Raw genomic sequence first — 18,649 nt, 5'->3', positions numbered from 1 at the left:
TGTGGCTCTCTTCACAACGACAAAAATGTTTGGCAATGAGATGAGTGAGATTCATTTTGAGTTTTTTTCTCATACTTAACATTTTAACTTTCTCTTTTCAACTTCCTGTGTAAAGTCTCCCGCTAGTCGTCTCCCAATAGCTCAGTCTGTGATTATGTAACCGTCTCTTTTGTTACTAGTCCCTGGGTGGACTTGTGGAGATGTTTTGTGACGGATGTCAGAGCAATAACCTGACATGTTATCAAAACAAACACTGGCTGCAGTGGAGTGTAACATTAGAAAAGTACTTTCTCTACTTACCTAACTCCACATTCCACTCCATGTATATACATGTATCTCATATATTACTACATGTTTTATTGGTATTCAGCAATTGTTTGTTTCTCAACGAATTCAGCATACCGCACATTCTGAATAGGTAAACCAACAATTTCCAAAGTGTAAAAAACATTTGACAAATCTTACATACATGTTAGTGAAGTAAAACATCAGAGGCACGGTGTACTCAACAACCTTTTATTGGAAGAGTACAATATTTATCTTCAGTGCTGCAACAAATGAACAACACGATCAAGTGATAAAAGTGACAATATCTTCAACACATTCAAAAGTGTGGCACATTTCGTATGCCTTTCACGGAAGTGCCAAACCAACCGCAGAAACGTCAACCTGTATTCAATGACGTGGTCTAGAATATAGTGTGTGCCTATGTTTTGCAAACTGACAATGGTATGAACAAAAACATTGTTAATGTTCTATATTTCAGCAATGAAATCTGACATTTTATTTGTTATTTTAAGAAATGTAAGACATTTGTAAATGTCCTTCATTTTCATAGTAACAGAAAGTGAACTTGAATATTGGTTGTTTTCATCCGTATGTGCACTTGGTACTTACTATCTAACCTGCTACACATGCTATCGCACATATTACACAAACCATCAAGGAACCATAGCAGTACATTTGAAATCCGCTCTACTGTATTGATATTTTAGATGTTACCGCTTACATCACATAACAATACTCAATCCATGTTTCTATTTCGTTTTCATATTATGTGGAAAATAAAACAAGTTATAGGTTCAACACATCTAACTTTCTTTTCCCTTCCATCTGTCATTGTCTCACTCATCACCTTGCAAACCTCTTACTTTTATGCACATGCAAATAAATAATAGGCCTATCATTCATTCAATGGAAGATGCAGTACATACTACAGATGTGTGTGAATGCACTTCACTGATCAGAATTATAGTGGAGAACGAGAAACCACTTCTTTGCCCCCTGTGGCCACAGGACAAAATGCACAAACAATCCATGCTCAAACCAAAATACTGTACATGCACACACATATAGAAAAACAAACTCCATTTTAAACCAAAGACCATTAACATCAGTACTTTCTTTCCCCCAGAAATGAAAACCTTTAAAGCTGGACTCCATAATGGTGAAACAAAGTTACTAAAAACAACTAATACTGTCCCCCCCCCCCTCTGACATCATTGCACGCATGATAGAACAGCAGATTTAATACTACAAATGTTTTTTTCACACTGTGAAATGCTCCTCACCTCAAACAATAACAATGGTGGTGGGGCAAACAGTCGCGCCGTTTCCCTGCAGAATCCATCTTCAAACGTGTAATTCACCTTATCATGCTGCTGTAGACCGTTATCACTATCTGGGTCAGTATTTCCTCATTGATTCCAAACATTTGTCTTTAAAAATAAACACTACCTTGATCAAATTGTTAATTATAATATACTGGCCCTATTGTTTACATCTGTACATCCAATTCTATTTTCTACGTTTGTTCTTAGAAGTGCACTGTTTATATGTTTGAATTCTAGCTGAGGAGATTACCTTCTCATAGCTGTGTGTGGCAAGGTAGCATAGAGGGACTGACACGGGTGGCCCGGGCCTCGACCCATATGTCCAGCGCTAGCACTCACCGCTGACCACAGAGGCTGGGCCTGTCTGAAGGGAGGCCCATAGACAGGGGCAGAGGTCATGCTTATAGACCTAGTATGCATGGCTGGGGGTGGAGCCTGATAGTAACCACCACTGACACTGGGGGCGTCCAATGACACCTTGCGCTTCCATTCGTCCGGAGGTTCTGGAAGAGATCGTCGGTTGGCGGCGGAGTTGACGTGAGTGGCGATGGACTGAGGGAAGTTCTGGAATCGGAAGGCATCGTCCACCAGGCCCAGAGGGCTCCGGGAGGCAGCCTCCCAAGGGCTGGGGGGCTTGAGGGCAGCTTTTTCCTGCCAGGAGGTCTGCCTCCCGAGAGATGGATGGAACACAGGGGTGGTCACAGGGGACATAGATGACTGCGAGGGCATGTAGGACATGGAGCACATCCGTCTGGGTAGGGACAGAGAGTAGCTTCTGCCAAGTCCCTGGAAGAAAAGGACATTGTACTGGATTGATGTGATTCTGGTAATATTAAGCATACTGTACACACTGGGGCTCAGGGTCAAAATATAAAATACCAAATGTACTGTAATGCACATGTATTTATGAGGCATTAAATAAATGTGCTCATGACATTGTAACCCTCTGTTCCCAACAAATAATTTGGGGTAGAATACACAGAATAACAGTAGTTCTCCACAACCTGGTTTGGCCTGGATTGAGCCGAGAAGGGGAGAAGATTCTCATCCTGTGCACTGGAGTTAGGTTATTCATTTTGCGGTCCAATAAAACACACACAGAAACACACACAGTGTCAGGGAGCATTGCCTCCCGTGAAAGGGCAGGCTATCCCCTTTCAAACTCTTCAAAATGGACACAGGCCAATTCTACTCAACTGTGTGTTCATCACCGTCCATTACATTTCCCCATAATTATTGCTATTTTTTCACAACATAGAAGTCATATCACTCTCTCATACAGTGTCATTGTTGCCTGGAGATTAACACCTATAAATAATCACAGTAGTAAACGGCCCTCAAACCTAATGATGCAACATTACTGCACATTTTGTTCAGTGTTTATGTTCCAAACATATCTGGGTGACATAATGGGGTCGTTTATCCCTAAAATACATGGCCAATTAAGACCAATGGATGGGAAGAGAGTTTGTTTTCAGCACTTACCTTTGACATGGGTTGATCCTATCGGGTCTCTGCTTAGCAGAGCTAACATTTCGAAAGGGATAGCAGGTTTTAAAGATGGTGAGTCTGAGCTATATTTGGAAACAGATGAGCCCTGTGCTCATAGCAGGTCTCCATGCAAACATTGGGTTTCAACAAAGACCTGTTTAGAGGACGTAACACATTGCCTTGTGGTTTATTGAAAACTTAAACTTACCAAAACATCTTATACAGGTGGAAATGACTCAAATATAGTTTAATTTGCTGTAAAGTAGAAGATGTGATCTAACCTGCATGATGCACGGTGAGGCAATCATTGTTGTATCATTACTGTTTTTAACCAGATAATGTTTAAGGTACTAAGAATTGGCAACATTAATGAATACATAAGCAACATTAAAATAGAAGAGGTATTACAAATGAATAAAGAGTGTGGTACAATAAGTAAACCGTGATGCATTCATAAAAGAAAACATTGCAAGAGTCCATGCAGTAGTAATGAAATATGAAAACATAGACAGGGAAAGTTAAAGGAAGATATTTAATAGCAAGATTGTGCCGAGTACAAGAAGTGCAATATACAGTGGAACACATAAAAGAGGAAAAATAAATGTAACAAAGGACAGGAAAGGTAAAGTCAGCAATCTGGTTGGAAATTAAAGAAGGATTGTTTGTAATATATATATATATATCAATTGCGTTTAACCTGAAAATAAATCATGTTTGATGTAGTGTTAAAATGAAGATGTTGATAAAAACAACTAAGTAACTGGCCATAATTGACAATAAAATACAAAATTCCACACTGTCAACAACACAAAGATGTAGAGGGGACTTTAAAAACACAATTAGCAAAAGTGTTGAGCTGTATCACACTATTAAATATAGTTTGGAATGAGACTGAAGGAATTTTAAGAGGTCTGCATCCAAATATAGTGCCTATGATTCTTCTTCTATTATTATATCTCTTCCAATCATCGTCATCATAAAAGTATGGACAAACCCCCCTGTTTTTATGCTATGCACTCTCATTGCATACATTGCAAACATGATTTTGAGTAGCATCCAACCTACCTACACTGTTTTACATTTCCTATGGGTATGAACATTACTGTTCCAATAATGGTAATGTTGCATGTGGTCATGAGACCACTGGTGAATACAGGCTACCCTAAACATAAATTAATTTACAACAACAAAAAGGCGAGGCAAGGCACCATAGACAAACGAGAAATGTTTCCTCTTTTCAGCTGCACACACAACTGATCTCATTTTCCTGAAATTACTCAACACGATGTATCCCTAGTGGGACCAAAGCTTCAGCCAAGGAGGGGACTTTTTTTGTTGAATTCTGCCTCTTATGCCTAATGTGTATATCACTTTCCCCTGCTAGTATCTGTATCCTCATGCGCTGCAGAAAACAATAACAGCTACCTAACGGATTGACTTGTTAAACTGTGTATCAATAGCTAGCGAAATTAGCTAACTATCTTCATTGGCACCCATTACCTTCATTGGTATTAGCAGAAGCTAACATTAGCTTCATTCACATCTTCATTAACAACACCTACAATAGTCTCTCATTCTCAATCGTTTTTCAATCAGCTGAGAAACACTCACGTACAGCTACAATAGCCTCTAATTTCATTGTTTTACAAGCTATAAGGCAAACAGACAGCATTATCAAGTTGAAGTGGGGCGTTAACTCAAGCAAAAGAGGTAGATCGAGGAGGGGTGGCCAATTAATGATAACAACCATATGAAGTGATATCTATTGAAATATTCTGTCTGTATAAAATCACTGGTATAAGCCAGATAGTTGGTCTGGAAAATGACTTCAGTGAGACATTCGTTTTCTTATGTTAATTTCATATAAATGTAAATGTTCTGCTATTTCTTTCAACATTTTGGTAAAGCATTGTTTTCCCTTGTTGACCTGTCATGCATATTGCACATTCTTTAAAGATTGAATTCATTGTTTAGTTTTGTTGTTCTAAGTTGTCATTTAACATGTTTTGTGCTAGGTTTGCATACTATGTACAGCAGAAAGTAAGAAGATATAGGGTGACATTTTGACACTGCAACAATGCAAAGATATTACCAAAAACAAGTCCATTTAAAAAAAATACTTGGCAGGACACGTCTAATTATATATATTTTCTAAAATAAATGGTTCTTTAGAAAAGGTAAGAAATAGTGTATAATCTCTGCATTTTCTGCAACATCAAAATGGGGCAGTGGGTTGGAACTAGTGTTGGAGAACGACATGCCTCCACTGTTTGGTTGCTACCGCTTGTTTTTTGGCAGAAAATGTAGGCCGAGGAGCCATTTGAATGGCACCTCTAGAGAGGACATCAGCATCAAAGGGTATAGAAGACAAAGATGCTGAGTTGACACTGAGAGATAGCTGACAGGGAGTGCTTGTGGGTATAGGGCAGTGGGTGCTTGGAGCTTGGGGAGCTTTGTTGGCGCTATCATGCACAGCAGGTGAAGCATTATGCTTCCAATCCAGTTGCTTGCTAACTGGGAGTGGTTCACTTGACTGTGTAGGTTGACAGTCAAAAGGGTATAGGACACTCACCGATCGAGTAGACTTAGCAGGAGCTATGGGCTTGCTTTGTTGTTTTGCTGGGGGAAGGTCATGGCCAGGGTAAGAGTAAGGAGAAATTGTAAAGGCAGGTCTAGGGCTGACAACAGGGGCAGGTTTAGTGCTCAAGGTTGGGTTTGACTCAGGGGTTGGGATGGGGGCCGTTTTGAGGCTAGGGCTAAGGCCTTCAGCCTCAGTGCCTACGTTATATCTAAAGAGTGATGAGTCCAGCTGATAGGGCTGATGTTTCATGACATCTAGGGCATCCAGGTGTTTGGAGGGTTGTGGTTTGGTTTTCACAGTGGTCTTTGGTTTGATTTTTGGACTTGTTGAATAGGGCTGTTTAGCTGCTGCAGGGGGGTAGAAAGGAGCATGAAGGGGATTGTATGACAAAGGAGGTGGGGCTCGGATGTTGGAAGAGTATCTCCAAGCACCTGGAAGGGAGGCGGTGGGGGAAGGACACTTTGCTTTGTTGGCCTGAACTGTTTCGGCATCCACCACAAACTTCTCCATACGGGTCTGCCTCTTGGCAAAGAGTTCGGCACCTCTTCCCCTCAGAGTTGGACCATTTATGGCTGGACTAACATGGCCCTCAGAGATGTGACCCATTGAAGAAGTAGGTGGTGCCTTGGCTGCGTGGCTGTAAGAGCTCCCTCGTTGGGGTGGGCAAGATGCCACCGAAGGATTTGGGGACTTATTCTTTGAGACTGTGGGTTGGCGAGGTGCCGTGTGAGTTGGGTTCGGGGCCTGAATACTCACTGGGGACCGCGGTGGCTGTGGACTCCAGCTATTTATGGTTGGATGAAGTTGAGAGGGTGATGTTGAGTTGGCTGGTGCCCCAGTGTTCATGGGTGGCTGTGGTCGTGACTGAGTTTGGGGTGGTTCCCGGGGGTTCGCCGTTTGCTGAGGCGAAAGCCAGTCTTGTTGTTTGAAGTATTGCTGAGGAGAAGACCCCACTGGATTTGGGAAAGATGCCGGGATTGGACTCCTTGCCAGGTGAAGTAGCACATTTGAGGGACTCTCCTTCAACCATGGTGGACAGACTGGGTTAATGCTAGGCTTTGGGGCAACAGGTGGGGGATTCTTGTGCTTGACTGTTCGGGGTTGCATAAAGTTGCATGCCTCAGCACCAAGACTAAAGTAGTCTTCCTCTTCGCCTGACTCAATATATGATCTTCTTTCCCCTCTGTTTTGAATATAGGCGTTGGAGGGTTGATCAGAGGCCGCTCTATTAGCACCTCTTCTTTTTGAGTCTGGTAGGATGCCCGTCTTTATCGCTGGTACAGATATGCGTTCGTCACGCGAAGCTATGAAGTCCCCAGTTGGGGACCAGACCAGTGGAACTGTGTGTATAGGGACTGATACCTTGAATTTGAGTTCATGGTGCTTCACTGGGCTAGTGACACCACTAAGAGGAGAAAATGGGACAGGCACTCTGTTTTGGGATCCCAAGAAGGGCTTAGCTGTTCTGTTGGGCACAAGAGGCTTTGGTATGGCACTAGCTAGGAGGTTGGGCATACTGTTCATCATGTGAGCATATTGTTGCATCTCCTGTTGGTTGTCTTTGTACTGCAGATGTTGATTGCCATGACCATCCATGTAGATCTGATCAGCATGCCTTTCACTGTATTGAATGTGATTGGATTTCACATAAGTTTCATCTGTTTTGTAAGACTTGTACATTTCTGTGTCTTCAAGCTCTACGATACCTTTGATGGGTAAGCCTTTGCGTCTCATTTCCTCGTGCTCTAGGGCAATCTCATCCATCCTCTGGCGGCGCTGCACAAACATTGCCACGCCCTTGCCTTTTGTCTCTGGCAGTTGCTCCATCTCTTCCAGGCGGTGAAATATGTTGGCTATTCCAAGGTTCTCCCAGTTGAAATTGACGTCTCGGTCTCGTACATTCACTGTGTAGTCTTCATCAAGTTCTGAATAATCATTCGTGGCCAAAGTAAACCTGACCGTTTTGCCGTATTCACTTTCTTCGTCTTTGCCGCTTTGGTCGTCAAACTGGTGCTGACCTGTCCCGTAGCTGACAAGTGTATACTTCTTAACCCTTTGCCGACGCTTCTTGAACATTAACACCCCTCTGTTTCTGGAATTTGGTGCGTCGGTCAACAGCAAAGCAATGCGTTTACATTTAGACTTGGCTTCCTTCACCTGCCTGTCTGACTGGCTCTCACTCTGCCTGGGCCCTGTGAGGGAGAGATGAGGAGAGAGGACAGAGATAAAAAGAGTGTAATTACATAAATTATAATTGTTTGCTACCTCAGAATGATGCATATGTAATGTGAGGAGGTATCACATAAAAGTAGCCCACATACAGTACATTACAAGAGAACTGTCTACCCATTTCAAATGATCTGTGTCTTGAGAATGTCATCAACCGATTCATTTTAGGGTGTGGCTTTCTCAATTGCCATTTAAGTTAAAATGCATTCGGAAAGTATTCAGAGCCCTTCACTTTTTCCACATTTTGTTACGTAACAGCCTTATTCTAAAAGGCAATACATCACTTTTATCTCCTCGTCAATTTACACACAGTACCCCATAATGACAAAGCAAAAACAGGTTTTTAGATTTTTTCGCAAATGTATAAAAAAAAAAACCCGGAATATAACATTTACATAAGTATTCAGACCCTTTACGCAACACTTTGTTGAAGCATCTTTGGCAGCCTCGAGTCTTCTTGGCTATGATACTACAAGCTTGGCATACCTGTATTTGGAGAGTTTCTCAATTTCTTCTCTGCAGATTCTCTCAAGCTCTTTCAGGCGGGCGGCGGAAACGTCACATCTTGGCACATCTTTTATCAGGTCTCTCCAGAGATGTTGGATTCAAGTCCATGCTATGGCTGGGCCACACAAGAACATTCAGAAACTTGCCCCGAAGCCACTCCTGCGTTGTTTTGGTTGTGTGCTTAAGGTCATTGTCCTGTTGGAAGGTGAACCTTCGCCCCAGCCTGAGGCCTTGAGCACCCTGGAGTTTTCATCAAGGATCTCTCTGTACTTTACTCTGCTCATCTTTCCCTCAATCTTCACCAGTCTCCCAGTCCCTGCCACTGAAAAACATCCCCACAGCATGATGCTGCCACCACCATTCTTCACCGTAGGGATGGTATTGGCCAGGTGATAAGCGGTGCCTGGTTTTCTCCAGATGTGACGCTTGGCCAAGAGTTCAATCTTGAATCTTGTTTCTCATGGCCTGAGAGTCCTTTAGGTGTCAAACTTCAAGCAGGCTATCATGTGCCTTGCTTTTGAAAGGCCTGATTGGTGATGTACTGCAGAGATGGTGGACCTTCAGGAAGGTTCTCCCATCTCCACAGAGGAGCTCTGTCAGAGTGACAATTGGGTTCTTAGGCACCTGCCTGACCAAGGCCCTTCTCAGTTAGGCTGGGCGGCCAGCTCTAGGAAGAGTCCTGGTGGTTACAAACTTCTTCCACTTAAGAATGATGGAGGTCACTGTTTTCTTGGGGACCTTCAATGCTGCAGACATTTATTGATACCCTTCCCCCGATCCAATCCTCCAACACAATCCTGTCTCGGAGCTCTACAGACAGTTCCTTCGAACTCATGGCTTGGTTTTTGCTCGGACATGCACTGTCAAATGTGGGACCTTACATAGACAGGTGTGTGCCTTTCCAAATTTGATTTACCACATGTGGACTCCAATCAAGTTGTAGAAACATCTCAAGGATGATCAATGGAAACAGCAAACGGTCTGAATACTTATGTAAATAAGTTATTTCTGTTTTTTTTGTTATACATTTGCAAAACTAATGGGGTATTGTGTGAAGATTGACGAGGAAAAACATCAATTGAATACATTTTAGAATAAGGCTGTAAGTTAACAAAGTGAAGGGGTCTGAATACTTTCCGAATGCATTGTGCATGGTGATAGCTGTAGAATATAATGGATATTGAATAGAAATATCTGATTAATACTATACAATGTCAAGTAGTTAATCTTTTGACATTGTTCAACTTAGTTGCTTGTGACTTATTGATCCTAGCACCTATGGTAAATCTAGCCTTTCTTAGTCTGGAATATAATTTAATTTGTATGGTTCACATCTAATCCTTTGCCCTTCTGCAAAACAGTTAGTGTTTATGAATGTACAGTGCTAATATCATGACATGATTCATGAGGAAAGGAATTTATCATGTACAGTACCTTAGTTTACTACATTATAAATAAAATTCTTGGAGGCAGACAATTTTGGAAACAACAAGCTCTATTATTTCATAATGTATTACAAATCATTTGAACATTAATGGCCAATATTTTAGAGTAACCTTTCTCTTCATAACATTTAGACATCTCCAAAATAAAGGAATAAATAGAGAGCTAGAGATTTGAAATGTAATTCCAGACCTTCTATTTATTATCTTGTCACGATGACTCCTGACAAATGTCTTTCCTATCATATTGTATTATAGCAAACATTTCCCTTTACTTGAAGCTTCCACCCTAAGGTCTACTGTCATCTATTGACGTGATGGATGTCATATAAACTGACTGCACAGTTTTAGCTAAACCCATTATAGTTACCTAGCCAATTACCTGTAGCTTATATAAAGACCCTGTGCAGTCGAGTAATACTTTTAAATAGTTATTTTATAAGTAGCAAACAAATACAAATAATAGAAATATGATACTTTTTAAGTTAGATTTTAGTCAGTTGACATTTTGAATTTATTTTATTTTATCTTAGAGCTATAAAGTTTTTATAGTGCTCACTAGAGTATGATAATATATGATATGTATTTTTGCTGATAAATACATCCAATTTGCATACTAGGATATGTAACATTAGACAACAGACACAACCTGTCAATATTACAACTACAAATCTTTACATTAAAATAATACGTTAACTACTATACTCCAACATTGTTGTCAAATTAACACTTTAAATCTTAAAAGGGATGTTTCAGTATTATACTATACAGAAGCAACAAATCTATGGAAGTAATGCAGTGCCTTTTTAAATTTTCATGGCCAAATCAACTTAAATCAACTAAGTTATTTTGTTTAAAGTTACTTGAAGGTGATCCAGCTTTTTTTAACAGGCACCACATGCCACCATCACTCCCATTGTTTTTAGCTAGTGGTGGCTAAATTTAGCTGAGGTTTAAAGAAAACCATCTAAAATGACATTTTAAAATACTCAACTTCTCACTTAAAAACTTCAAATAAGTTATTGCGAAATGTCTTGAAGCACCAGTTTATGTTCGGTCAACCTGATTTATCCATGTTTTTCTGTTATTGTCCATCTGCCAGTGTTGTAGACTGAATGAACGCAAATTATTCATTGCATTTGATATAGTTGAGACTTTAAAAAAGAATAACAATGTATAAACACATAATGACACTTTGTGTTAATTTAATAATATTTATCAAAACATCTGTGGCCCCATTGAAAACGTCACATTTAATGAAAAAAGAACGAAATCGACTACTTAATAAATATATTGTTTGCACGGTGTTTGCAACAAAGTTTTTTGCCATGTGCATAGAGCAAGCAGACAGCAAATCCAAAGAGGGTAAACATTCAGCAACGTTGGACTGCTACTTTTAATGTGTTTTCAGTATCACCTGGACCTGCCGACTCTGCAACGGTGTCCTTTTATTTTTAGGTCCACATTGCAAGATGCAATAAAAACACCAGTGTCATTTCAGAGCTAACTTAGGGGGGTCTATGAGGCAAGAAAATTGAGGAGCTAACTTTCCATTACACAGTCAAAGCTAACGGTTTGAAAGGGATCGGGTGTCAAGCCAGGATGACACATGTTGGTGTCCGTCAAATGAACATCTGCCAGCCTCATCAGAGGCATGGTCGTATTTTATTCTGATCCACTCAGACTATTAAATGCACAGGAGAGACAGCCTATATGCCCAGTTCAAATAAAACACACACCCTAGCAGTCATGCCCTTTAGTCCAAATTCAAACATTGCATCATTATCTATTTTGCTTTATAAACGTCACTGTACTTTGTAGCAGCAATAACAGCAGTTCATTGACGTGACAAAGAACATGATTTAAGTGACAACAAGCCAGTTACATTTTGACATGCCTTTTCTTTTCAAATTGTTGTATGAAAATAACATTTCTAACATTGTTTTATTTCATTATAAGCCGAATGCGACACAGAGAAAGTTATCACATAGTTTTGAGTTGCACAGACTTACATTGGCACACGATCTACAGTAAATGAATGAGGGGGTTGGGGGAGGAGGAGGGTGGCTACTTACGTGCGCGCCTCACCCTGTGTCTGCTGGGACTGGGGAGATCTCTCTCAGACGCAGAGTTCCACTGCTCTGCCTGCTCAGCACCCTGCGCTGAAATTCCAAAGGATAGATGAGCAGGAGGTGCTTCGCTGTGCCCTCCTTCCTCCAGAGACTCAACACTCCCATTCCCCCTGGCCCCGGTCCCAGAGCCCAGCCTCCTGCCGTCCCCCCTGGGTTGCCCATGGGTCAGAGTTAGGGTCATCTCACTCCGGCCAACGGAGGAAGAGGAGGATGACCGTTGCCTTGACATTTGACACAAGTTGGGGTTCGGGGTGGGGGCTTGTGGGGACTTTGGGGGAATCGGTGAAGGGGTGCTTGGGTAGGATTCGGCATCGGAGCTCAAGGATTCCCCAGGGTAGACGCTACCTGGCCCCTGTGATAAGGTGTCTATCTCCTGGCTTCTGCTGGGGCTCAGTCCCCTGACCAGGCTACGTTCTTCCGGGCTGTAGTTCGATGGTGGTCTCTGATGTTCCACCATGGCTTTCTTGGTGTATGGTTCAGGGGACTCCACAGAATGGGGGGACTCGGCCTGTCTAATGTGGGTGTGCTGCGGATCTATGGGGAGCTCTGTATCACTCTTCCTTTCTTCATAGTAGGATCCATCCCGGGACTCTGAGATGTAAAGGTCGTCAGAGGAGTGGCCGTAATCAGAGACTGACCAAGAGTCCATGACAGTGCTCTCCTGGTCCTCTGTTTCTGGCTCCATGTCTAGTATGTTACAGACACAGACAGGGTCCTGGATGTAATGCAACAAATGCAACATTTAGAACAAGACAAAAGACAAGAGAGCATGATAAATAAGAAGACAGGGACCTTCCACTAAGAAATTGATCACGTGTACAGTATTAAGTATTCATTATCAATGTCAACAATATCTCCTTGCAGCTGTAAACACAAAGCAGCAAAGCAATGTGATACGATTTGAACACGCACACAGACACATGCACACATGTGCATGCATCAACGTACATGAGCATGCATGCATGTACATACAAACACGCACATAACACACACACACACCACCATCATTGTCAATTCTGATGAGAGAAAACTGCCTGTATTTCTTTAACTATCTCAAGCAGTCAAGTTAATATTTGATGTTTCAATTAAATTAGCCAATGACACCAAATACGAGCAACTACAGTTCTAACTTGTGCAGCTGGTTTAGCCACATGTTTCACAAGAAATTGAGTTTGCAATTCAGCTACTGTGTGATCAATGCATTCTTTATTCCTAATAGGAGGCGCAGTGGCTTGCGTCAGCAATTTCTTCAGCACTGCCACCACTCTAAATGGAATGGTATGCAATATCACACTGGAAACAGCATTCACATCCAAGGCGGTTTTCCAAGCTATGATTTATACAAAGGGAGTTTTTTTCCACTCCTCCATACAAACATATCACTCGGCTGAGCGGATTTGGATTGCTGGCATTTCCATTTAAGAACTAAATCCTAGATGTGTTTGATTAAGTGTTGCCAAAAAGAAGTCTCAAAGTTAAATAGCAACAAAGCCACTGCTACTTAATTACAGTTAAGGGCAGCACTTTATTTGATAGTACTGTTGCTAAGGAAGCTCTTTTTTAAAAATGTTTTATTAAGGGAGCACTTTCTTTCATATTGTGGCACAGTAGAAGTGTAATATGTAAGAAATGCAAAAAAATCCCTAACAGTTGTACTACAAACTACCCCAAAACAACCCCTATATATTAGAAACTACCCAAAACAGTTACTGCAAACATCTTCAATACCAGAAACGACCCCAAAATACTAGAAACTAAAGCAAACAGACACCCCAGACTACCTCAAACATCCGAAAAATACCAGAATACCCCAAACAGCTACTCCAAGCTGAGTTTTTGTTTTTGCATAGTTCTGTGGAAGCTGTTTTGGGTAGTTTCTTGTCAGGGGTTGTTTGTAGTTATCTGTGGTAATATGGGGTAAATAGTAGGACCTGTGTTTCAGTAAATCTTGAGTGATGTAATTCTTACAGGAGGGAGGGTATTTGATTTGATTGGTTGAGATAACATTTGAATTGAGTTGTGAGTTGAGTTACCCTGTAAGGAGGCTAGGTAGAGCACACGTTGCTATCAGTGGTGTAAAGTACACAAGTAAAAATACTTTAAAGTAATTTTGGGGGATATCTGTACTTTACTATTTATATTTTTGAAAACTTTGACTTTTACTTCACCACATTCCTATTGAAAATAATGTACTTTCTACTCTATACAAATCTCTGACACCCAATAATACTCGTTACATTTTTAATGCTTAGCAGGACAGGAAAATAATGTTACCTAAGGAGATGGCCGCCGATTTTACGATCTCGTAACCAATTGTGTTATTGTGTATGTTTATTCGCGTTATTTGTAACTTATTTTGTGCAAAATGTTTCTGCCACCATGTCTTATGACCGAAAAAACAGCTTCTTGATATCAGGGCAGCAGACACCCAACCCTTATCCCAGTCATTTTCAGGAGGAAAAGACAGAGATACAGTTGAAGTCAGAAGTTTACATACACCTTAGCCAAATACATTTAACAATTCCTGACATGAACAATTCCTGACATTTAATCCTAGTATAGTCCCTGTCTTAGGTCAGTTAGGATAACAGTAGAGAGAATGATTTATTTCAGATTTTATTTCTTTCATCACATTCCCAGTGGGTCAGAAGTTTACATTCAATTAGTATTTGGTAGCATTGGCTTAAAATGGTTTAACATGGGTCAAACGTTTCGGGTAGCCTTCCACAAGCGTAACACAATAAAGGTGAATTTTGGCCCATTTCCTCCTGTCAGAGCTGGGTTACTTGAGTCTGGTTTGTAGGCCTCCTTGCTCGCACATGATTTTTCAGTTCTGCCCACATATTTTCTATAGGCTTGGGGTCATTGTCCACTTGGAAGACCCACTTGCGACCAAGCTTTAACTTCTTGTCTTTAGATGTTGCTTCAATATATCCACATAATTTTCCTGCCTCATTATGCCATATATTTGTGAAGTGCACCAGTCCCTCCTGCAGCAAAGCACCCCCACAACATGATGCTGACACCCCCATGCTTCACGATTGGGATGTTGTTCTTCAGCTTGCAAGCTTCCCCCTTTATCCTCCAAACATATCAATGGTCATTATGGCCAAACAGTTCTATTTTTGTTTCATCAGACTCTGGACATTTCTCCAAAATGTACGATCTTTGTCCCCATGTGCAGTTGCAAACCATAGTCTGGCTTTTCTTATGGCGGTTTTGGAGTACTGGCTTCTTCCTTGTGACCGGCCTTTCAGGTTATGTCAATATAGGATTCGTTTTACTGTAGATATAGATACTTTTGTACCAGTTTCCTCCAGCATCTTCACAAGGTCCTTTGCTGATGTTCTGGGATTGATTTGCACTTTTCACACCAAAGTATGTTCATCTCTAGGAGACAGAGCGCGTCTCCATTCTGAGCGGTATGATGGATCCCATGGTGTTTATACTTGCGTACTATTGTTTGTACAGCTGAACGTGGTACCTTCAGGCATTTGGAAATTGCTCCCAAGGATGAACCAGACTTGTGGAGGTCTACATTTTTCTGAGATCTTGAATGATTTATTTTGAAAGGCACTGAGTTTGAAGGTAGGCCTTGAAATACATCCACAGGAACACCGTCGATTGACTCAAATTATGTCAATTAGCCTATCAGAAGCTTCTAAAGCCATGACATAATTTTCTGGAATTTTGCAAGCTGTTTAAAGGTACAGTCAACTTAGTGTATGTTAACTTCTGACCCACTGGAATTGTGATACAGTTAATTATTAAGTGAAATAATCTGTTTGTAAACAATTGTTGAAAAAATTACTTGTGTCATCCACAAAGTAGATGTCCTAACCGACTTGCCAAAACAATAGTTTGTGATCAGGACATTTGTGGAGTGGTTGAAAAACTAGTTTTAATGACACCAAGCTAAGTGTATGTAAACTTCCGACTTCAACTGAATCGTGAACGACGGTCCGTGTGCCTTTTAAGGATCCGTAGCCGAGAGGGTAATCTACCTTTATTATCAGTCCTATTAGCCAATGTGCATAGACGAACTACGAGCATGTATATCCTACCAACGGGACATTAAAAACTGTAATAAAACTGCAATAAAAACTGTAATGTTTCACTGAGTCGTGGCTGAACGAAGACATGATTAACATACTGCTAGCAGTTATTAAGCTTTTCGGCAGGATAGAACAGCGGCCTCCGGTAAGATGAGAGGCGACGCCTATTCATATTTGTAAACAACAGCAGGTGCACGAAATCTAAGGAAGGCTGAAGGTTTTGCTCGGCTGAGGTAGAGTATCTCATGATAAGCTGTAGACCACCCTATTTACCAGGAGTTTACATCTATATTTTTCTGTCTATTTACTACTGCAGACAAATGCTGCACTCAATGAGCTGTATACAGCCATAAGCTAAAAGGAAAAAGCTCATCCAGAGGTGGTGCTCCTAGTGGCCGGGGACATTATGTAGGGAAACTCAAATCAGTTTTACCTAAATTTCTATCAGCATGTTAAATGTGCAACCAGAAGAAAAAATCTCTAGACCACCTTTACTCCACACACAAAGACGCATACAAAGCTCTCCCTCGCCCTCCATTTGGCAAATCTGACCATAATTATATCCTCATGATTCCTGCTTACAAGCAAAAACTAAAGCAGGAAGCACCAGTGACTCAGTCAATAAGAAAGTGGTCAGATGAAGCAGATGCTAAGCTACAGGAATGTTTTGCTAGCACAGACTGGAATATGTCCTGGGATTCTTCCGATGGCATTGAGCAGTACACCACATCAGTCACTGGCTTTGTCGATAAGTGCATCAATGACGTCATCCCCACAGTGACCGTACGTACATACCCCAACCAGAAGCCATGGATTACAGGCAACATCCTCACTGAGCTCAAGGCTTCTCAACAGCTTCTACCCCCAAGCCATAAGACTCCTGAACAGCTAATCAGACCCCTCTTTTACACTGCTGCTACTCTCTGTTTATAATCTATACATAGTCACTTTAACTCTACCTGCATGTACATATCACCTCAATCCTCGACTAACCACTGCCCCCGCACATTGACTCTGTACTGGTAACCCCTGTATAAAGCCTCTCTTGTTATTTTGCTGCTGCTGTTGAATTATTTGTTACTTTTATTTTCTATTTTTTCTTTATATATATTTGACTTTACACTTATTTTTTAATTAAAAAAAAAAAAACTTCTTAAAGCATTGTTGGTTAAGGGCTTGTAAGTAAGCATTTCACTGTAAGGTTGTACCTGTTGCATTCGGAGCATGTGACAAATAACATTTCATTTGATTTGAAATGGTCCAGTCACATGCTTATCAAGAGAACACACATGGTCATCCCTACTGCCTCTGATCTGGCAGACTCAGAAATGATGTCTGAGTGTTGGAGTGTGCCCCTGGCTATCCATACTTAAAGACCTATACTCAAGTAGTATTTTACTGGGCAAGTTTCACTTTCACCTGAGTCATTTTCTATTAAAGTATCTGCACTTTTACTCAAGTATGACAATTGGGTACTTTTTCCACCAGGTTGCTATAGATTCTGATGCAACTACACATTGTGTGAGCTGTCTTTCTAGAGCATGAAAGGCAGTTCTTATTCAGGATTTAAAGGGAAATGATGCTCCAAACTCTAATTTAGTCAAATGTTTTCAGCACTTTAAAGTACTCTAATGTCAAAATGAGTCCATGTCCAGTTATATGTCAAAATAGCAAATATAAGTACCATGTCATTTCCAAACGTGCTTATCTTTTCCATACATTTTGGGTTGAGACATAATATGGATCTGCACGACATATGGCCAGAGACATGGACTCTTCAAGACAAAATACTTCTCTGGAGGTCTGAAAACATCTGCAAAACTTCTATGTTGGATTTTTATTTGTTTATTTACTTAACTCATTGAGCCCACCTTGTGGAATGGTCCGCAATTGCCGTAGTGGTGCAACAATAGCTACACATTTTACCATGGTAAGGGACCTTTAAGCCTAAAGTTGATGGCATCAACCTTGATTTACAGAGAAACCATTGCACCAACCGTTTAAGATATACTGCACTATCAGCATTAACTAGGACTAACATACAGTAGACTACATTTAAGGGTCTCCAAAGCTAGTATGTCACCTCTTATCTCAGTTACCCAGAAGTAAAATTTGCGATAGATTAGTCACCCCACAGAGCTGGTACTTTGAGATAAAGCATATTTTCGTATTTCCTAAGAAGTGCTTACTCTTCACTGCAATACTTTGATATTTAAGTCCTCAAGCCGCGACTGTGCAGCCACCTCTTGGCCGCTGAGATGTCTGTGACACGAGCTAGTAGCATATTTCTAATATGATCTATGACAATGTTTCTCAGTAGGTCAAGATACCCGTCTTTCTTTTCCATGGAGTTGAGAGTTGTTTTGCAAGGGATCCATGTTCAAATAGGGATGAACAAGGGCACGTTCAGCAAGACACAACTTTTTGGAACATTCAAATAGAAATATGCCATGTTGCAAAAACATGCCTCTCTGACATGTAGAATAAGAATCATTGTATTTCTATTTGGAACATTCGACAACATTTTGCTACTGAACAGGACCGTGGAACTAATTAGGGGCACATGGCTACAGTCCAAGACCACAACAGTGAAAGAAAG

General features: G+C 40.9%; 1 protein-coding gene across 1 annotated transcript; it reads right to left on the bottom strand.

Annotated features, from left to right (window-relative positions):
* Nucleotides 1-502: 502 nt before the first annotated feature.
* LOC124012852 (synaptopodin-2-like) lies at nt 503-12,695 on the bottom strand. Its single transcript, XM_046326855.1, has 3 exons — nt 11,939-12,695; nt 5,677-7,877; nt 503-2,399 (listed from the first exon to the last, which is right to left on the bottom strand). Exons 1-3 carry the CDS (start codon nt 12,678-12,680, stop codon nt 1,860-1,862), a joined length of 3,483 nt encoding a protein of 1,160 aa, XP_046182811.1. The 5' UTR covers nt 12,681-12,695; the 3' UTR covers nt 503-1,859.
* Between the last annotated feature and the right edge of the window lie 5,954 nt (nt 12,696-18,649).

Source organism: Oncorhynchus gorbuscha, linkage group LG24 (assembly GCF_021184085.1).
Source record: "Oncorhynchus gorbuscha isolate QuinsamMale2020 ecotype Even-year linkage group LG24, OgorEven_v1.0, whole genome shotgun sequence".
NCBI lineage: Eukaryota > Metazoa > Chordata > Actinopteri > Salmoniformes > Salmonidae > Oncorhynchus > Oncorhynchus gorbuscha.
Note: the sequence above shows the minus strand (reverse complement) of the source record. Positions and strands in the feature narration are given on the sequence as shown.

Excerpts from the sequence above, each read along its gene's own strand:
- LOC124012852 (XM_046326855.1), bottom strand. The coding sequence starts at position 12,680 with ATGGAGCCAGAAACAGAGGACCAGGAGAGCACTGTCATGGACTCTTGG. Across the intron at positions 7,878-11,938 it reads ACACAGGGTGAGGCGCGCAC|GGCCCAGGCAGAGTGAGAGC; the intron begins GTAAGTAGCCAC and ends TCTCCCTCACAG. Across the intron at positions 2,400-5,676 it reads CTGCTAAGTCTACTCGATCG|GGACTTGGCAGAAGCTACTC; the intron begins GTGAGTGTCCTA and ends CTTTTCTTCCAG.